At 38.5% G+C, this 20,557-nt stretch overlaps 1 protein-coding gene across 1 annotated transcript in view; it reads left to right on the forward strand.

The window, feature by feature from the left end:
• LOC132145672 (AT-rich interactive domain-containing protein 1A-like) overlaps positions 1-20,557 on the forward strand; it is a 75,813-nt gene that overhangs the window by 26,642 nt on the left and 28,614 nt on the right. Inside the window, exons 3-4 of the mRNA XM_059556854.1 lie at positions 6,093-6,665; positions 6,770-6,886. Coding sequence (XP_059412837.1) covers positions 6,093-6,665; positions 6,770-6,886 — 690 coding nt within the window. The remainder of the gene's footprint in view (positions 1-6,092; positions 6,666-6,769; positions 6,887-20,557) is intronic.

Consider the following 20,557-nt stretch of genomic DNA (forward strand, 5'->3'; position numbering starts at 1 on the left):
ACCGTTTCTTCTGTGTTATCAAGTAAATGCAGTCTTTGAGTAGAAGAAACTGCTTTAGAAATGTTAGAAATCTTACTGATCCCAAACTTTTGAACGGCAGTGTATATGTTACCACAATATTTAATTACACATGCATAACAATTGCTGAAATGAAATTTATATTTTTATTTATTCACCTTTGCTCAATGGGTTGTAAAAGAGACATTTTCCATCATTTTTCTGCTGCACTTGTTGCTGGTGCGTTAAAACATCACAAACACCTTATCAACTGTTGGCACAATGTTTATTAATATTAATGACAACACTTTAAAGGGCAGTTAAACCAAAAAAAAAATTGTTATCATATGGAGAAAAAAAAAGGAAAGAGAAAAACTACTATGGAAGTCAATAAAAGGACCAGAAGCTCTTTATTTTTACCCACATTCTTCAAAATGGTAGAGAAACTTTTTGAGACCATTTTAGCTCCATACAGTAGACTTCAGGTCCAGTCATTCAGTTCGTTTACACAGGGGGCAGACCTTTCCTCTGCTCCAGATTGTTGTTTTTCACAGTCTCAGCTTGAACCTGAAGGCTTCTGACAGTCTTAAGACATTCTTGATCATAGCAGCATGAGCTCATGGGTCTTTTCATCTGTGCTTTCAAAGAAGGTGGTTATGAGGTCACGGCGAGGCTCAGGTTTGTCACATGGGGATTTCCTCGCACGTCTGAAGTTTTGTACATGGCAGTCTTCAAGTGCCTGCCTTCCTTCATCCTGTTGTCTGCGCCGGGTGCCCCATTGTGCTTGTGTCGAGTAAGCAGATGCACTGGAGTGCCATCCATTTGTAGTCTGGCATAGAGCATGCACTTCAGGTTGTTTTTATTAAACCTCCCTGTCAGAGGCGTTTTTCTTCCCCGTTTTTATATTTCCTTTCTCCTTGAGAGGGAAAGTGCCCAGCTTGTCACCATCAGGCTTTTGTGTCACACAGTACACTCTCCAGCAAGGTCAAATTTTTTTGTATGCTGACTGAAAGTAATGAAATTCAAGCGTTTCCCTGAAAGCCTGTGTGCACACTGGTATTTCAAAGGGATAAGAGCTTGGTAAAACACTGACCTCAGTCCTGCTGAAACCTAAAAAAATGTCTCTTTGCTGCGAGCCTTGTGAGCCTTTTCAGAAAGTGTGAAACATGAACATACCATCTCACAATGCAGGCACTAGGCCTGTCACGATAACAAATTTCGCTGGACGATAAATTGTCCAAGAAATTATTGCGATAAACGATAATGTTATCGTTCTAAGACCACTTTCAACTAATATAATGATAATGGCATAATAATGCAGGTACACCTTTTCAATAAACCAATAAAGATCAATAAACTGTTATTTCTAAAGAATATTTAACACTGAAAACAGAAGACATTTTAAATATTCGCAATAAATAAACAAAACAACCAAAAAACAATAAAAGCAATGGACTGTCAGTCTATGTAAAAAAAAAATGCACTTGAAAAAATACCAAATGGATGTAAACAAAATTGAATTTCAAAAAACCTTTGTAAACAAACAAAGCCTCAACAGGCCATATGCAAAAATTTTTTTAAATTAATTTCTCCAGCATAAAGCTTTGTTCAAATAAAGCAAAAGTGAATTGCCGTCTATGTCCACCAAGGACGAGAGCGCGAGAGAGAGTTTATGGCAGATTCCGAGCAAGAAATACCAACATTTGACTTTGTGTGGCTTACAATTAATTAATTTTGTTTGTTTGTATGTTATATTGTGTGTATATGCCAGTTATGGATGCTCATATTGACCGTTTAACCGTTAACCGAAAGTAAACATTTTGACCGATTAAGGGGCCGTTCACATATCGCATCTTTTGGGCGCTCAAGTTTGTTATTTCAAATATAGAAGCGCAGTATGCGTGCTCATAATGAAAAAAAACTCAACTTTTCAGAATGGCGCAAGCGCACCAGGTCATGCGACAAGAACCAACTCGGCTTCCTTCGGGGTGAAATTCCCCGTTGTTTTTGAAAAATGGGTTTTTTTACTTAGTAAATAAATCTTGTAGCAGAGTTACAGCAGCAAGGGTTTTTCGGTGGTGGAAATTCATTGCTGAAATTTCCTTGTAACATTTTTATACAGTCTATGGTTTTAACGGAGCTCACAGCTGATGGATGCTTAGCAACGACAGACGCCTCAGGAGTGCAACTGCCCGAGCACTTTGGAAAGAGGAGAAAGCAACGTGCCTAGCGTTTTCCATGCGTTTTAGGTGCTACATGTGAACGGTCGGCCCCTAATAATAATAATCAGTTAGATCTGTTTTTTTTTTTTTTTTTGCTGTATGGTAATGTCAACTCAATAGGAGCGTTGTTTATTTTTGAAATGCAATTAAAAAAAAAGATTGCACTAGGACTGATTATTATATTTTTTCAGTGAATGCTTGAAATAGTGAGTGAAGGTTTTTTGTTTGTAGTGACTGCTGTATTTCTGGTTGCAGACTGGCCCTGCACATACACCTCTTACACTCATCTGTGTCAGGTTTATTTATGGGTTACGCTGGCTCTAAATTGAGTGTCAGCTCACCCTCACTAAAAGTAAACCGTGTCCTAGTGGAGAACCTTGTGTTTTCCTCCCCACCACCTCCTCTACCTTCAGCTGCTGTCTGCCCGCATGCCCATGAGAAAAGATTGGGTGAAAAGCACTTTAATCAGAACTTTTGAAATCATGAAAACATCTAAACAAACACTTATAAATGTAATCCTAATAATATTAGTGCAGATGTTTAGAAGCTAGGGGGACCTCTTCTTTTAGTATGAATAATACAGCTAAACTAACTAAACATATTTTGTAAGATTATTAGTATTATTTTTTTTCTCATGCTCCTGTTAGATTAACTTTTGTTAGTAATATTTCAGCTCGTACTAGACCTAGGCAACATCGGTTTACTTGATTAACTAGACATCTTATCTAATAGGGCTGGGCAAAATAGTAGATTTTTCGATTTATCGTTTTTTTTAAATGACATCAGTTCGATATTGATTCTCACGAATCAATTGAAGCCACGAATCAATCTTTTCCGGTATTTATTTCAGCATACATTTAAAACAAGATCTGATTAACATGAATCTTATCATTACTCTTCTCCACTAAATGTCACTCTTATTTCCCTTGCACGATGTTACAACAGAAAGCCTGTCATTCATTCAGCGCTTATCATGGCAGAGATACTGTCAATGAGAACCAAGAACAAAGCCATACGTGTGATTCGCAATGCTCAGGGGAAATGCTATAGGAAAACTATAAATCTGCAGAAACATTTGACGCATGATTTCGCCATGATTTCCACAATCAATTAATGAATGGCAGATACTAACGTAACTTACATACTAAATCGTGGACGACGCTCGCGATGTTTTCAGCTGCGCTGTCTCACTATGATGATACGAATACACTAATATCATCTCCAGCTGCTCTGAGAGTCACTTCATTAGCATTTTACCGTTTAATTTGAGGAAACAACCGTCATATCACATACACAGCAGCTGCAAGTTCCTCACGGCAACCCGTCAAAATAAAAGTATAGTTTAACGTTAAGAAATGTCAGAATATATAACTATTTAGCATTCTTAAGATGTAATGTTACTACTGCTAATACATATAAATAAATCTTTATTTTTAAGGAAATAATCACATTCTTTTTATTTTTTTTATTTTAACAGTAAACCTCTGTTGTGCAGCACTTTATTTGCCACAAAATATAAGGGTTTAATTTTCATTTGATTAGGATAAATTAATGTTTTATTCCCAATCTCTAATCTTTTGTGGTGTCTGATTACCAGAAAAAAATAAGAATAATATTTTATGGTGCCCTATTATTGTTTAAAAAGGACACTATAAAAAAAAATAGTTTTAAAATACAGGCCCGTGGTTCTTAATTTATTTTTATTAATTCACCATTTGTAAAGTGATGTTTACTGTTATTTTGGAAATATTAATAGCATTTGTATTAACTTTATTCACTGAATGTAAAAAAATAAAATAAAATCGAATTGAGAGCTTGCGAATCGAAATCAAATTGGGACGTCTGAATCGATACCCAGCCCTAATTCTTACTCTGTTATACTAATATAAGCCATAAAAGCCTGATTTATCAAACATAACGCTCCACACACATACAAATGTTCAATTAAAATAAGACATAAGCTTGCATTTTATATGCATTTATATTTATTATATTTATATACAAAGTATTTAACAATCCTAAATGGCATAATTACGGTAGTAACCATCATGAAAGTCAGCATGAAATGAAAATTCTTCCTAACTATTTTGTAGATGCATGTTATAAACATTGTGAATGGTTTATTCGTGCACAAGTCAATTTTTTCTTTAAAAATAAAATCAAATTGTCGTTACTAGGGATGGGACGATAACCGGTTTTATCGATAACCGTGATAAAATGTGCTGAAGGTTAGTAATATCGTTTAAAAATGAATTATCATTAAAACCGTGTTTGATTATCACGGTTTTAATAACTCGCTATTAAATCATGTCCAGCCAGCAACAGTCTGACGCAAGCGCAGCGCACAATGTTTTTTTGTTTTTTTTTTCGAGAAGGAATGCAGAGTCAGTGACTTTTCTATGCTTTTCTATGCTTCTACACTTTTCATTGTAAGGAAGGAAATGCCACAGAATTTAATCTTTCTTTAAATTAAGTGCATAGAGTTGCTTGTTTTATTAGTTGTTTGTTGATTATTAAATATAAAACTTGCTGAAATGTTTTCAGTGTGAGCATCAACTATTTTTGAACACTTTCATCTCGTTTCAACAAAACCGTGATAATATTGATAATCGTGATAATTTTAGTCACTATAATCGTGATATTAAATTTTCATACCATCCCATCCCTAGTCGTTACTCAATCTTCCAGTAAAATACCATACTTCACTCTGGTGACGTACAGAGCCTCATTCTAATAATTTAGTGCCCGTAAACTCTTCTTCTTCACATTCGATAGCAAGCTTGTTCACTTTTGAGCGCAACGCCCACATCTTAGAAAGGTCATATGTGAATTAAAATGTTTCCTTTCTCGTAAAGTTGCAAACACAAGTATCTTATCCAAAGAGATTTTCTTGATCAAAGTTAAGACTCTGCCACGCCCCCCCCTAAAACGGCTCATTCAAATACGCCCCCACGTCTATGTCACTATGTGGAAAGATTTGCACTTTATTTGGTCTTCCGAAAGTAGATGCATTTAGGAATCTTTAAGATTACTTACAACAGAACAGCAACGTATTTTATGGACGACCGTTTCGTGAACCTAGGAGAGGAGGTAATTCTGACTTTGCTATGACAATCTGGCGCTTCTGAATCAGCTACTGTATGTTTTGTTTTTAGTTTAAGTAGTGCTATTGACTTCAAATGCGGAGTTTTGCGTGTCGTGTGTGTGTGAGAGAGACAGAGAGAGAGAGACAGAGAGAGAGAGAGAGAGAGAGAGAGAGAGAGAGAGAGACTGTCACACAGCAGAGTCAATTGTCTTAACCGTCAGTGGCTTGTGTACTGCAAACACATACAAGCTTCATCACTTGTGTCTTTCACGAGACTCTGTTCCCCTTTCTGGATTGAACTGAGTGCTTGCAGTGTTGGCCAATCACAATGCACTGGTCAGTTGGCCAATCAGAGCAGACTGCGTTTGTCGGAGTGTGGGACTTCATAGAAAACTATGCGTTTGAGAAAGATGAGGCATAGAGAACCTACAATAATGTACAGTATTTTAAAAATAATGTGTTTATTGAACATTAAAGCATGTCAACATATTGTTACACCAAAAACACAAAATAATGATCTTTAAAAAAGCATCATATGACCCCTTTAAAATACAATCATCTCAGGTGTACGCGCAATATGGAAGAAAAGATCTGCCACAATTTCTTTTTTTCATCTTAGCATTAAATGGTTTTGCATGCATGGGAATTATAATGCATGATCAGGAATTAAAGTATTTGCCGATAGTTACAGATTGTTCACAATGTCTCTTGTTTAAAGTTTTATGTTGTAAAATGACTTTGCTTGTTAACTGATGGACTATTTGGTTCCTGCTGTCTTTCTTCTGTAGATGGGCTATGGACAGCATGGCCCAGGTGGTTATGGTCAGAACCAAGGTGGCTATTATGGACAACAGGGCCCTTCACCTCACGGAGGCCCCCAGCAGTCTCCATACCCCCAGCAGCCCTCCACTGGAGTGGCCTCTCAGCCCCCTTACTCCCAGCAACCTCCTGGTCCTCCCCATGGCCAGAGTGGGCCCCCTTACGGGCAACCTCAGGGCCCCCATGGCCCCCCTCAAGGCCAGCCTTCATACTCCCAGACTCCACAGTCACAGTCAGGACAGCCACCCTTTCCCCAGTCCCAGGGTCCCCCTCAGTCCCAGGGTCCATCTCAGGGCCAGCAGGGGTCGCAGTCTGGATATTCGCAACCACCTTCGGCTCCAGGGCAGCCTCCTCCACAACAGGGACCCTCACAACAGCAGCAGGGCCCGCCACAATCACAGCTGCCCGGCTCTGCGCCCCCTCAGTCATCCCAGCAAGCTTCAGGACAGGGTCAGCCCTCACCTTACTCCCAAACCCCTCCACTGCAGTCTCAACAGCAGCAGCAGCAGTCTCCCTTCCAGCGCTTTCCTCCTCCACCTCAGGTAATTAGACTACTCCACATACCTGGAGTTTCTTTGATGAACACTATCTTTGTTGCCCTTTCAAAAGTGCTTCTACATTTTATTGTGGTCTCTTTACTCCTCAGGAGCTATCTCAAGACTCCTTCAGCTCTCAGTCTTCAGCTCCTTCCTCCAATCAGCCCATGGTGTCCGGGAAGGGAGGTCCAGAGGAGACCATGCAGGGACGACCTTCCAGCCTACCTGTGAGTCCCATGAAGGTTTCAAACCAGATTAGTTTTGTAGTACTTGCAAGTGCTTTGGTTGTTCTGCAGAATATCATTACTTGACCAATTTCTGCTAGCATATACTTTTGTGACTTAATTTGCAAAAGCTTCCCAGTCCTCACTTCTGTCTCAAATCACTGGGCAAATCTGTTAGGGCCTTGGGCTGTTTTAATTTTTCTATGGGATAGTTGGCTGGACAACTGTAGTCATAGACAAAGCTTTACAGAAGTGTTTCCCGTTCTTGGAGGCGCCCCACACATTTTCAAACTCTTCCTAATCAAACATCAGCTGTTCACTTGGGACCCCACGACCTGAAATGGAAAATGTGTACTTTTGGGTTTCCTCTAAAAACAGGGTTTGGATTAAGGGATGCACAGAATTGGATTTTTTGCCGATATCCGATATGCCGATAATTTTCAACTCATTTTGGCCAATAGCCAATGCCAATACCGATATGTAATTATTTTTAATTGTGGAACTTAAATATAATAAAGATCTTTTATAATGCCAGTAAATTGATGATTTGAAAATAACTATCAATTAAATTATATGTTATATGTAAGATAACCTTAACATTTTATTTTATTATTTAACATTTTTAAATGGTCTAAAGAAAAAGTTGTAAATGGTAAAAGAGCTCATAATTTGATTAAAAAATATAACATTACACATTAATAACGTATAAATAAAATTAAATTTAAGTGTCTTGTTTGTAATTTTGTTTTCTTTCAATAGAGAGGTCAGAAAACGGAGATGGACAAGTCCATTGTTATTAATAATTGTCGATTAAAACACATAAAAAGTGGTATTTTGCACAGATAATGCTGTAGTATCATGTCCACAAAAAGATTTTGGATATTACTTGGGTGCACAAAGAGACAGACAAACAAAAGTAGGACTTAACAATATTACTACTGATTCTCTTATTTTGATGCACTGAGCAGCCATATTGAATTCTGAAGTTGGCACTGTTGCGATTCCTTCAAGATTCCAACTTCTGAGTACAAAAGGAACACAGCATATGTCATGGGTGTCCAGTCCTGCTCCTAAAGGGCCACTATCCTGCAGAGTTTAGTTCCAGTTCTAGGCTAATTAAATTCAGCTGAACCAGCTAATCAAGGTCCTCAGGATTACTAGAAATTTACAGTTAAGGGGCTGTTCACATGGAAAGCATCTTTGAATCTAAAAATGCACGAGACCGCACTTAGGAGTTGTTTTAATAAAAAGCAAATAAAACCATTGCCACGCCAACTTCTGTAAACAAAAGCTTGCAGCGCTGGCCCCGCCTCTGGGATCTTCTGATTGTTCCCCTGTTTTGGAACTGATATGATGAACAGCACTGCACGTAAAAGTTGAAAATATTTTAATTTGGAACGGCATCTTAATATATGCCCATTTAGCACATTTACATAGAAAAACAATGGAAAAGTAGCACATTGCAATAGAAAAACGTGTTTTTGTGTGAACGGCCCATTAGTGTGCTGGAGTACTTTGCAGCTAAACTCTACAGGACCGTGGTCCTACAGGAGTGAGTTTGTATACTTTTTTGCATCTGGATGTTATTGTGGTGGCACTGACTTATCTAATTTAACCAGCATAAACCTCATATCATGCTACACATTGCTCACAAGGTTACTTACAGTCCAAGATAAGCATAGACGCCAGAAGTCGGCTACATGAGATTAGTTGCTTCTGGAAACCAGGTCAGTGAAAACTCGATGGTGTGCACATCATCTGTCTTTCAGGATATGGTGTGAGAGTGTGTTTATAGGTTAACAGATACAAATAGCTCATTTAGAGCAACAGTGCCTCCGAAATTTCCAAATGGGCTGCGATAATTAATGAGAGAGAGAGAGAGAGAGAGAGAGGTGTCTAATGGAGAGCAAATGACTGGAGCTGGAGGGCTGGAGAAGGTAAAAGAGGGATGAATGAGTGAGAGAACGGAGATCGTTCAGTCTCTGCCAGTGGGGGATGCCCTCAGGATGTGATTTCCTAATTTCTTTATGTATTTCACTCTTACGAAGTCAGTGACTGAGATTGGCTGAGATTTTATTCAATCCCAGGAATCCCCATGGCTGCCAGCTGGAAAGGCAATAATGTAGCCCTCGATTGACCTCTTCTTCCGCTAACATCTCCCTCATGCTCTGCTCTCATGGTAGATTAGCCCCTACTGCTGACTTTAGCCGGGCCGACACCAAAGGTAAAACACCTCCAAATCACTGCCTGACCTGCGAGTGAGTTATCCAGCTGTGTAACAAAAACTGCAAGAAGCGTAATGGTACTACCATGCTGACAAGCAATACTGGGCATTTATGTACTGGTGCAGGGTTTATTTGTTTTAAGGTCTATATGCTACTCCTTGCTGCTTTGAAGTCTACAAGGATTAAGTCCTGAACCAAAAATATAGTTCTTTCTCCACCTGGAATTGTCTTCTTTATTTGTTTGGTTCTGAGTACTGATTTCATGAACATTGGTGTGGATTAAAGCTGCCAACTACAGAGACTTTGCAGCGAGTGAATAGGGACCAGTTTGACTGGTTGAGCTGGTTTCCTGATAATCGTTGCTTTACACTGCAATGAATGAACACGTCTAGCGACCGTACACTTTGTCAGCTCTCTGTGTACTGTTTGTTCTCATGCATGTGGTGTTATCTTTACTGAACGATATTTACAGCATTCCTGGCCATTTGATTCTGTTGTGGCTGCTGTAGCCAAATTTATAAAGGCAGCATTATGTTTTGTGCATGTTATCAGTAAAACACATTTTGCGCATTGACAAGAAGTCAAAATATACTTCTGTTTACTTTATCAGTGTACCTTGTTCCAAAGAATAAAGTGGTATTTTTAAATCATCTTAAATTTAACTTTCTCCACCTGTGAATCTATTTTCTGTTTGAGCTAATGTCACTGATAATGTGTAGGAATACTGATATTACTACTAGTACTAGTTTTTTAATCAACAGAACTCTGTTGATGTGTTAGATTTTTCTAGAGGTAAAAATAGTTACTGAGGGAAAATTAATCTTGATTTTATTTTTATTTTTTACATTTACAGTTAAAAGTTTAATGTGTTTAAAGGATAGTTCACCCAAAAAAAAGAACGGTCATAATTTACTCACTGAAATGTTGTTGCAAAATTTAATTTATTTTTTTAATTTATTTAATTTTTATTTATTTATCTTAATTTATTTTTCACACAGACACTAGGGTTGGGTATCAATTGAGTTTTTTACGTTACCGGTGCCATATCGATACTTTTAAAACGGTACCGGTGCCTGAACCGATTCTTTAAAAAACAAAAACAAAAAAAAAGCCACAAAGAACTATGGATACCATTAATGAACATTTTGAAATATTTATAATAAATCCATAGCATTCACACGCTCCTTGGATGCTCTCATTTCCAAAGATTCCCTTACTCTAAGGATAATAAATGTATTTCATGATCTGGGTCATTGTTTAGTACAAAACCACACAGATGTTTCTACTGTATCTCTGTCAATCACTCTGATATTTAGTTAAAATGGGTGCTGTGTGTCACTGTCTTTAATCAGTTGATACAGTATATGACTGTATGCTCATTCTTTATAAAGTAGCAACAGTGTTGTTTGTAAAGTACAGTACTGTGCAAAAGTCTTAGGCACATTAGTATTTTCTCCCCAAAAAAGGCTTTAAAGCCGGTTATTTATATATTTTGCTGTAGTGTATCAGTAAGAAATATCAGTTTACATTTCCAAACATTCATTTTGACAATTTTAATAATAATCTAGTGAGATTTTTTTGAATGCAGAAGCAGTGTGACAACAGCCGGTGCTCCACACAGAGATCTGATCTCACCATCATCGAATCTGTCTGTGATTACACGAAGAAACAGATGAAACTGCCACAGTTCTTCTGGATTTAGTTTGTCTCAATGTCTTCAAGACCTTTTAAGAGACCTGCCTCCGAAGCTACAGTACTGTGAGAAGTTTTAGACACTTGTGTAAATATGCTGTGAAGTAAGGATGCATTCAAAAATAATGTCATAAATTGATTTTATCAATTCACTTCTATTAACTAAATCAAATCAATATTTGGTGTAACCAGCCTTTGCATTTCAAACCGCTTTTGTCCAGGTACACTTGCACATTGTTTTTCAGGAAGATTTGCAGGAAGGTTTCTTCAAGCGTCTTCTGGATTTAGTTTGTCTCAGTTTCATCTGTTTCTTCATGTAATCACAGACAGATTTGATGATGGTGAGATCAGATCTCCATGTGGAGCACGGGCTGTTGTCAGACTGCATGTGCATTCAGGAATCTCACTAGATTATTATTAAAATTAATGGCACAATGAATGTTCGGAAAATATTTCCAGAGTTTAAAATATACAATATTTCCACAGTATTTTTTCCTACAATGAAAGGTCATCTTCTGTCTCCCTTGGATGTTTGCTGAGGCCCCTATTGGGCCCTGACGCCCTGGTTAGGAGCCACCATGATAAAGGGGCATCATCCGTGCTTTTGTTTTAACAGTACTCGAGACAACCACAGTTCACTGTCCCTTAAATAACCTGCTGCATTGATGCTTTTAAAAGAAGTCTTACTGCTGTAAATGAGAAGCCACATTCTGTGATTGGCAGTTATATTGACAACAAAAATAATTGGACTTGTGAGTTTTTGTTGGCAAGATTCTACCTTCAGACAGCTTTTCATGAGCTTGCATTTGTCTTACTTAATACCCATTTGGCATATCCCTCCATAGACGCGCTCTGGTTTACCATAATGTCTCTGTCATATGTACGATGATACACGCCAAGATGGAAAAGGACAGAAAGCTGGAGCCGATCTGATTCTTAAGAGGATCTGAATCCAAAAAACTTCATCGGCAGAAAGACTGGGCATCTTTTGCCGTGATCCTGATTAATTAGTTTTGAATTATGTTTTTTCTTTTTCATCTCCCAAATTAATCTCAATGCAGTGCGGTTCATATCAGTTGAGGATCAATTCAAATCCTCTTCCATTTGGTTGATGATAATGGTGTTTATGTCTGCGTATACGAGCGACAGAGATCTGGCGTGGCAAGATTTCCGATAGCCTGGGATTTCAATTGTGGGACGCCCTGGAAGTGATCTATCCTCTCTGTGTGTTAGAGAACATGAACGCTCCCTCCAGTCGTTTTCTAATCTCCTCCAGTTCCTTTCTAGCAGCCTTTTGTGGCCCTTCCTCAAAGTGTGGCTAATCCCAAGCAGTATCCGCCTCCCCTCTGTACTCCTAAACTCTGTGACTTCAGGGGTCCTTCACCCTCAGCCCCTTACTTTCCCCGCTGCTTTTATATCTCTCTCATACTCTTTCTTTCCCAGTGAATATCCTCAGTGTCCTGTAAGTGCTCTGTTTGAATCGTCACTTAAACTTTTGTCTGTAATCTTTTTGCAGCATCTTATTCTGAGATGCATTTTAAGTCAGTGTGCTTAGGCCTGGAGGGGAAGGTCACATGGTAGTCATATGCTCACTCGTTTTTCCCCTCTTCCTCCCAGTGGAAAGGTTTTATGGAGTAGTAATTCTGACTCCGAGGGGCCCGGCCCGTTGGTAATGCGAGAGAGACGCTAGAAGAAAATTGGACTGGAATATATAGTGTATGCTATGATTCAGTAGATTGAGAGGCATCATCAAAATTGCATGCATTTTTAAATGTGTACGTACAATTGTTGAATATCCATTGAATGGGCCACATGCTTGTGCAAACAGACAAAACATTCTCAAATTGTAATTTTAAATTGGTTTTACTAATTTACAGATAATTCTTACACAGACTAGTTTAAGATATGTTCTTAAAATTTAGTGTATATGTATCTTAACTCTTTCCCTGCCAGCCTTTTCATGGCCCCCAGAATATTTTGTTGTATGATTATTTAAACATGCAATATGTCAAAAGAAAGAACAGAGCCGCCTCTTTTAAACAATCAAACAATAACCTTCTATTTTAGCTTCATAGGTTTTTTTTTAATCAAAACTTGAATATGTTTTTTTTCATGAAAAAAGCAACATTGTGGATTTTTTATGAATTTTTCTTTAAATAGTTTTTCTGTAAAAGTCTACGTCTTAAACAGTTTCGGAATGATTATCATAACATAGATGGAATAGATTGTTTCCGTTAGGGCTGCAACTAATGATTATTTTGATAATCGATTAATCTGTCGGTTATTTTTACGATTAATCAATGAATAGGTTTATGTGCTTATATTTTAGTTTTGCCCATTTTTTCCCCCAAGTAAATTATTAATAAAGGGTCTTTATCATTCAGCATATATTTTTAGGAGATTTTAACCATCTTGCATTGTCATATCCTCATCAAAAATATAACTGGAGTTGTTTTATTATGTGTTAGTAATCCTTTGTCAAACTCTTCTGCGATCAAAACACTGACCCATACGTACTCTAGCAAATTTCACAAGGAGATTTCAAATAATGTTTTCACCATGGTAGTCCTTAGAGCTCCTTAAGTAGTTTAACATCCCGAACAAAGCTTAAGGAATCTTTCAGAACATATTTTCACGAAGAATAAGGATAAAACAGAATAAAATTGCAGTGCATTGTATTTTATTATTTACTGGGAAACAGCTTTATAGCTTATGCTGTGAAATGGCAAACAATCTTTCGAAAAAAGTGCCAATGGCATGAAACCTGAATGGAACTCACAATTTAAAGTAAAATCCATCAGAAGGTTGTCCAGAAAAAAAAAATTGGACACACACAAAAAACCTGCTGTTTGAAAAAGAGTAGTGAATACTTAGAAAAAAAAAAGTGCATTTCAAATATCTTTAAACATTTACCTCTCTCATTCAGTCATAATTAGGCTGCACGACTGAATTATGAACTGGTAAACAACAAACTGATCACAGAACATGTTTGTAAAGCTTTAAATGTTAACTGTTAAAAAGCAATGTTATCAGCTTTTACGACTAAACATTTGCAAACAACATTGTACTGGAGAATCTGCACAAATAAAAGTCTTAGGGGCTGTTCACATATCGCGCCTAAAAACGCGTGGAAAACGCTAGGCGCACCGCTTTCTCCTTCTTTCCAAAGCGCTTGGGCAGTTGCGCCCCTGAGGCGTCTGCCTTTGCTAAGCAACCATGACGTGCTCTCTCCTTAAAGACGCGGAAATTTCAGCAAAGGATAAATGGATTTGCAGCTCTAAAAATCGCTTGCAGTAGCTCTGCTACTAAATTTATTTCAAAATGGCAATCCATATACAACTATGATCAGCTGTTCCTTCATCTTGGCTGAGCTTTCAACGTTGTTACGGGAAAGGATGAAGCTGATTGGTTAGTTCTTGTCACATGACCCGCGGTGCGCTTGCGGCATTCTGAAAAGTTTAAATGTTTTTAACTCGATGCGGTGCGGACGCGCCTGGAAAAACGGGGCGTCGCACCGCGTGCATGTCGCGACCGTGTTGCTTCCATTATGAGCGCGCTTCCTGCGCGCCTACATTGGAAATAACGAACTTGAGCATGCAAAAGACACGATATGTGAACGGCCCCTTAAACAGTTCAGTAGTGCAGAGTTTACAGGTTACTCTTCTTTTTTGAAGGCTCAAAATAAAGTACTCCCACATCCCGCTGAATGCTGCAGAGACGCTGTTCGGGAAGCACGTGACATAAAACGAGGCCAGCTATTGGCTATTCGCTAATTCTCCTGCTGTACTGGCTGAGTAAATCCTCCGGTGGCTCATTACTGCCACACTTTGGTCACCTGCAGATTTGAAATATGCACGAAATGAGCCGCTTACGGCAAATAAAAGTTATTTAGCAACTAATCGATGACTAAATTAGTTGACAACTATTTTAATAATCGATTTTAATCGATTAAATCGATTAGTTGTTTCAGCTCTAGTTTCCGTCAACTCATTCAAAGCTTCACAGTCCCAAACTACTTCCCGAATCAACATTTCATTCAGTAACATTAGGGTTAAAGGGTTAGTTCACCCGAGAATGAAAATTCTAGTCACCCTCGATGCATCCTAGGTGTAATCCACTCGACTTTATATCAAATATTGTCCTTGCTCTTCCAAGCTTTCAATGGGGTAAGCGGGTGTTTGTTGGGTGCTTTACAAGGAATAAAGTTTGCGCAGCTGTAATAAAACTAAGAGTGTAAGGAAATAACGATACACATATCGCAATATTTTGTTTGGCGATACTGTATTGATTATCAAAAATGGAATATCGATATTTTTTTTTCAAAAATGCACGCAGAACATAAATACAAACTGAAAAACCTGTGAAATCCAAGTGGAAAGGTTCGACTTCTGTATTTATTTTATTGTTTGACAATTGTTTTGTTTTCTTTAGGAATCCTGTAAGCACTTTTTTATTTATAATAAGCAGATCTAATTTTTTGTTCAGATCAAAATGTTATGAAATTGAATATCAGTACATAATTCTTTAATTGATTTTCCATACATTTCTGCCATATGCACAAACTGACAGTCACCACTGAAAAGCGACTACTAAATATTGTAGAAAATTAATTTCCTGTAAAGTTGCTATGCAACGATTTGTATTGTAAAAAGCGCTATACAAATACACTTGAATTGAATTGTGTTCTTAATGATAGCTTTCTTAAAAATATATGCTATTCCTAAAATAAGAAATATCCTAATTTATCGCCTTGCTGACAGTATCACAATGTATATCGTATCGCAACCACTGTATCGTGATACTTATCGTATCACCAGATTCTTGGCAATACACAGCCCTAAATAAAACGTCCCTCACACGGCTCCAGGGGGTGAATAAAGTCCCCCTGTAGCGAATCCAGGCATTTTTGTAAGATAAATATCCAGATTTCAAATGTAATAAACACTTTATATCTCACTTCTGCTGACTCTGAGGAACTGGAAGACGTTCAGGTAAATGTTGTAGTTCATCAGCGCTGCGTGGTTAGTGACGAGTGCAGAGAGAGAACAAAACAAAATGCTGGTCACGAATTAGGAGCACAAACCGAGGATTTGTAAAAAAAAAATACATCGGGGGATTTCGAAATGAGCCAAGAAGAGACTTTGCTAAAATAAGGAAACTTTGTTTCCTTTGCTCCTACATTTCCCAGAGGCTTGCACGATGCATACGTCTTCCAGCTTTCACCGGCACATCTTCCCACAGTCAGCAGATGTTAGAAAAAAAGTGTTTATTACGTTTATTACGTTTTTATTATGTTAAAAAGTGTTTATTACGTGAAATATGGATATTTATCTTACAAAAATGCCTTGATTCGCTACAGGGGGCCTTTATTCACCCCCCAGAGCCGTGTGAGGGATGTTTTATTACAGATCATGCACTTTATTTCACGTCTTCTGAACTGTTGACAACAAACACCCGCTTACCTCAATGAAAGGCTTGAAAGAGCAAGGACAATTTTTAATATAACTCTGATTGGATTATTCTGAAAGAGGAATGCACATACACCTAGGATGCTTCGAGGGTGAGTAGAAGATGGAGGAATTTTCATTCTTGGGTGAACTAACCCTTTAATGTTTGATGATTGTGTTATTTTACATATGCATCTGCATGCACTCACGATTGCTTGTTTGTGCTGCTGCTTCGCTGTGCTTGGATCCAGTGATTCAGTACTCTTTCAGAAGATGTGTAATAGAGCTACCTACATAATAACAGTAAAGCTGAAAATTTTGTCAGTGGCGGGAAAAGAGTTAAAGAGTTAATTAAAACTAGTATTTAGTTATGCAAGTTGCTGCCAAAATGGAGTTTTGTAATGATCACTGAGATGAAAGCAGATGGATATTTAGTAGGGAAAGAGATGGATTGAGGCAGGATATTGAGGATGAAGGAAGGAAATAGAAGGGAAGAGAGTAAAAGTGTGTTCGAGTGAGCAAGACACTGGGCCATTTTCACACAGGAACCCCAGCGGCTGACATCATGACATCAGTTGAAGACCACCCACATTTTTCCCCACATTCCCACCCTGACAGAGCGCCAGTGCCAAGTGCTCCAGTACTGTCAGATGTCTGCGGCTCTTTCCATCCATCTTTCCTCTCCCTTTCTGCCCTGCTCCTTTTCACTTAGTTTCCCATCTAACAGCATTGTTCTTGTCCCTTCGTCTCTTACTCTCTCTTTGTTGTGCTGTCTGGTTACTCCCGAGTGGTGTATTTATGCTTCTTTTTTTTTGCTTGTAGCTTTTATATTTATTAATAGTGTTTGCTAAAGCAAGCATGACTGTTATAATCACGAATACTTGGCGTAAGTGATTTCAACAACAGTAGCTCACTTCTGCACTCTTTGTGCTACATGATGCCTCAAATGTGGTTTGAGTATAGTTATAGTATTTTACTAAAATATGAAAGTAATCGACTTAACGTTTTTCCTGGTGGAGATGAATAGGACTGGTATGGAAGCCTATTTCCACCATGAAGAAATAATAATAAAAAAAATAATAATCGTGACTTCTTACAGACTTAAAATGTAGAGTTTATACTGCCCATTTTTTTTTTTTTCTCAGAAATGTTTAACATAAATTTGCTATTGTGAAAATACAAACAAATCAGAATTGCAAGACGTTAACTCAGAGTTGCATTGGATAAACTCAGGATTGTGAGTTGAAGGAAGGTCCTAAGTTATATCATGGACCTAGAAAAGCTTTCTTAGGTTAATTGTTGGTTGATTTAGGTTGTAGGGGTGGGTGATATGACCAAAATCTTATTTCCGATAGATTCACAATAACAATATGTATATTATTTTATTGTTGTTATTTAAAACAAGCAAATTACATAAGTAGGACAAAAACAGTAGAGCAAAGATACAAATGAAAGTTTTCACACTTGGTTCACTTGCCTGGACAGTAGCAGGTTTATTAGGCTGCTGCCACTTTAAGACTGAATGCACACATCTAATATACTGACACACTTTCAGTTTTTACCTGTGTTTATTCTTCAATGTTTACATTGATTTGAGGAATAAAGCAGCTGTGTTTGCATAAACTCCACACATCGTCCACTGAGTTATTTTTTGACATTGCATTTAATAACTCTATAAAACATAATGCATGTCAGCTATGAATGGTGATAAAATCTCTGATCGACACTTTGTACCAACGCCACAATAATGCCTTATTAGGATGGAAACTTGACTCCCCTTGGCACACACACACTAGCATTGTGGTGGCGTTTTGCATGTTAACAGGCACTATTCACAATTTCATCAGAATAAAATATCATCAGATTTTATTCGTGTATATTTCTACTACGAGCTTTTAGAACAACACTGCCCCTTTTGAACTAAAAACTAATTGTATCTCTGTGTGGTCTGAATGCTGTTGAGAAGGCAGCGGTTCAGTGCAGCTCTCGGCCTGTTTTGCGCGGCTGTGCCGTTGCAGTATTCAGTGTGGGGCGTGTTTCCTGTTGCTATTCTGGGTCTTCCTGTGTGCACGTGGCTTATTCAGGTTCAGGGGCCGTTGCTCTCCTTCATGCGCTCTCTGTTGCGCACACAGTTTTCCACTCGTCCTGTGCAACCATTTAATCAAGCTGGGTGCAAGAAAAGCTGCAGTTTTCACTGCATTTTTTTTTAAGGATTCATGCATCAAATGTTTTACTCATAGTTTTTTTGTTTTCTTCATGTTCTCTTCGTTGTCTGTCTCTCGCTCTCTCGTTCACACACCCACTCTCAGCCCTCCATTCCCCTCCCTCTCTCTCTCTCTCTGTCTCTGTCTCTCTCTCTCTCTCTCTCTCTGTCTCTCTCAGTCTCTCTCTCTCTCTCTCTGCCCCCCCCCCCTCTCTCTCTCAGCGCTCCTGCTCGGCTGACGGCAGCACAAAGGCCGTGTCTCACTGCAGCACTCGCTCTCTCTCTGTCTTTCCTTCCACTACCTCTCCCATTATTCCTGTTTTTCCTCGTCTTTCCTCTTCCATACTTTTCTGAATTGCATCAATCCAGTGTTCTTATTGAGTTGCTATTTCTTGTAGGTTTGCAGATGGGTTTAGAGTTTAGAACCCGTTCTTATTTAGAACTATTTCAGTTTTTAAAATGACACTGTAATCTATTGTATTCAAATGTTTGGTCACATTAGCTGCCTTTAAACAGACTGTACCATGTGACGGTAGAAATGTCCACTGGAAGACTCTGCTGTGCTGTTTACTCCTCTGTATATCTGTGGTGTACTTTAAATCAAGCGGCGAGCAGACGACTACAGTATGACGCAGACTCTCTTCCAGTGTAGGCTTCAAATACAATGAGTGTATTTCTTGTTGTAGTTTCTGCATGTTCTGAGCAATATGGTTTCAAATCAAGAAACAGGTCTGTGTTGCCTGATAATAATAATAATATTATCTCTTAGAAATGCACATTTGATAATAGTAGTAGTAGCTTGAGTTAGGATAAAGTAAATTTATCAAAATCTGTAACATCTGTAGAAATGGCAGCAACCTCATTTTTATATGGAGATTATTTTTTAATTTTTTAACCACCATAGTAGCATCCATTTAGATGATGATAACCACCGAATCTGAATCGTTAGATGAATCTGTTTGCAGATCTGAGTTCTCTGGTGTCTCCAGCAGTGACTCTGGGGCCGCTCTGCTGTGGGAGGGGCGTTGCTCTGGAGAAGACGACTGGAGGCAGACAGGCTGTTTTTTTTCCTCCTCTTTTTCTGTGTCAGGCACCCAGCCCCCCAGTATCCACCTCTCCTTCCTTCTCTGTCCCTCTGTTTCCACCCAGACACATGGCTGCCTCCCTTTCCGAAGCATCTGTGGTTCCCGCTACTATTGTGACCCACACAATAGACCCCCAGGGCAGTCACACAGAGAACGCCTCCCGCCAGCGTCAAACACCAGAGATCCATCCAGAAGCACGTGAATAGAGGTTATTTACAGCTCTAATGGAGGAGTCTGTATGATGTGATCGCGTTTGGTTTACAAAATCATTCAGTGCATCACCGAAGGGTATTTTTACTAACTCTAACCCTAACCCTCAGTCATTTGAACATATCTGATCTAGTGCGGTTTCTATTGACCAAAAAAGGATGAGAAATGCCAAAAGACACAGAGAGTGTTTGTCAGTCTTTGGCTCGGTGGCTCCAGCTTTGATTGGTTTACTGCTAAATCCAGTCACAGACATTCAATCACTCTTGGAGAGAGTGACCGTGGCATACAGCGCTTCCGGAAAAATCCCATTCATTTTCCCCATGGATAAATTGAGTTGTAGTGATTAATGTGTGAGAGGTTTCAAGACACGCCAGGAGCTCTGAGGTTAAGTGATGATGTATGTTTCTGTAAAAGCCTGTAGTCAGTGTGATTTCTACTCGCGGAAGAAATTTTCGGAATTTTTTTTCAGGAAAATGTGCTACATTTTAGAATTCCAAGTGAAGAACTCCATTACCCATAATGCTACAGAAAAACTCCACCAATCAGAGAGGTCGCTGTTACCATGGAAACACTGTGCCAAAAGTAGGAGTCCCATAAAACGTTGGAGATGAATGGCATAATCGTGTCAGTCTCCCTACAGTCAAACAACTTTATGTTGGTATATTTTTAAATATTTTGTAATAAAAGACATTTAATCCTGGATATATTGCAGTAGTTTAAATGGTCATTTGCAGTGTTTCATAGGATGAGTAGATTATACGTTATAAATTACTTTAAATTAGTGCTGCAACAATTGTTCGATTAAGTCATAG

Source organism: Carassius carassius, chromosome 8 (assembly GCF_963082965.1).
Source record: "Carassius carassius chromosome 8, fCarCar2.1, whole genome shotgun sequence".
Classification (NCBI taxonomy): domain Eukaryota; kingdom Metazoa; phylum Chordata; class Actinopteri; order Cypriniformes; family Cyprinidae; genus Carassius; species Carassius carassius.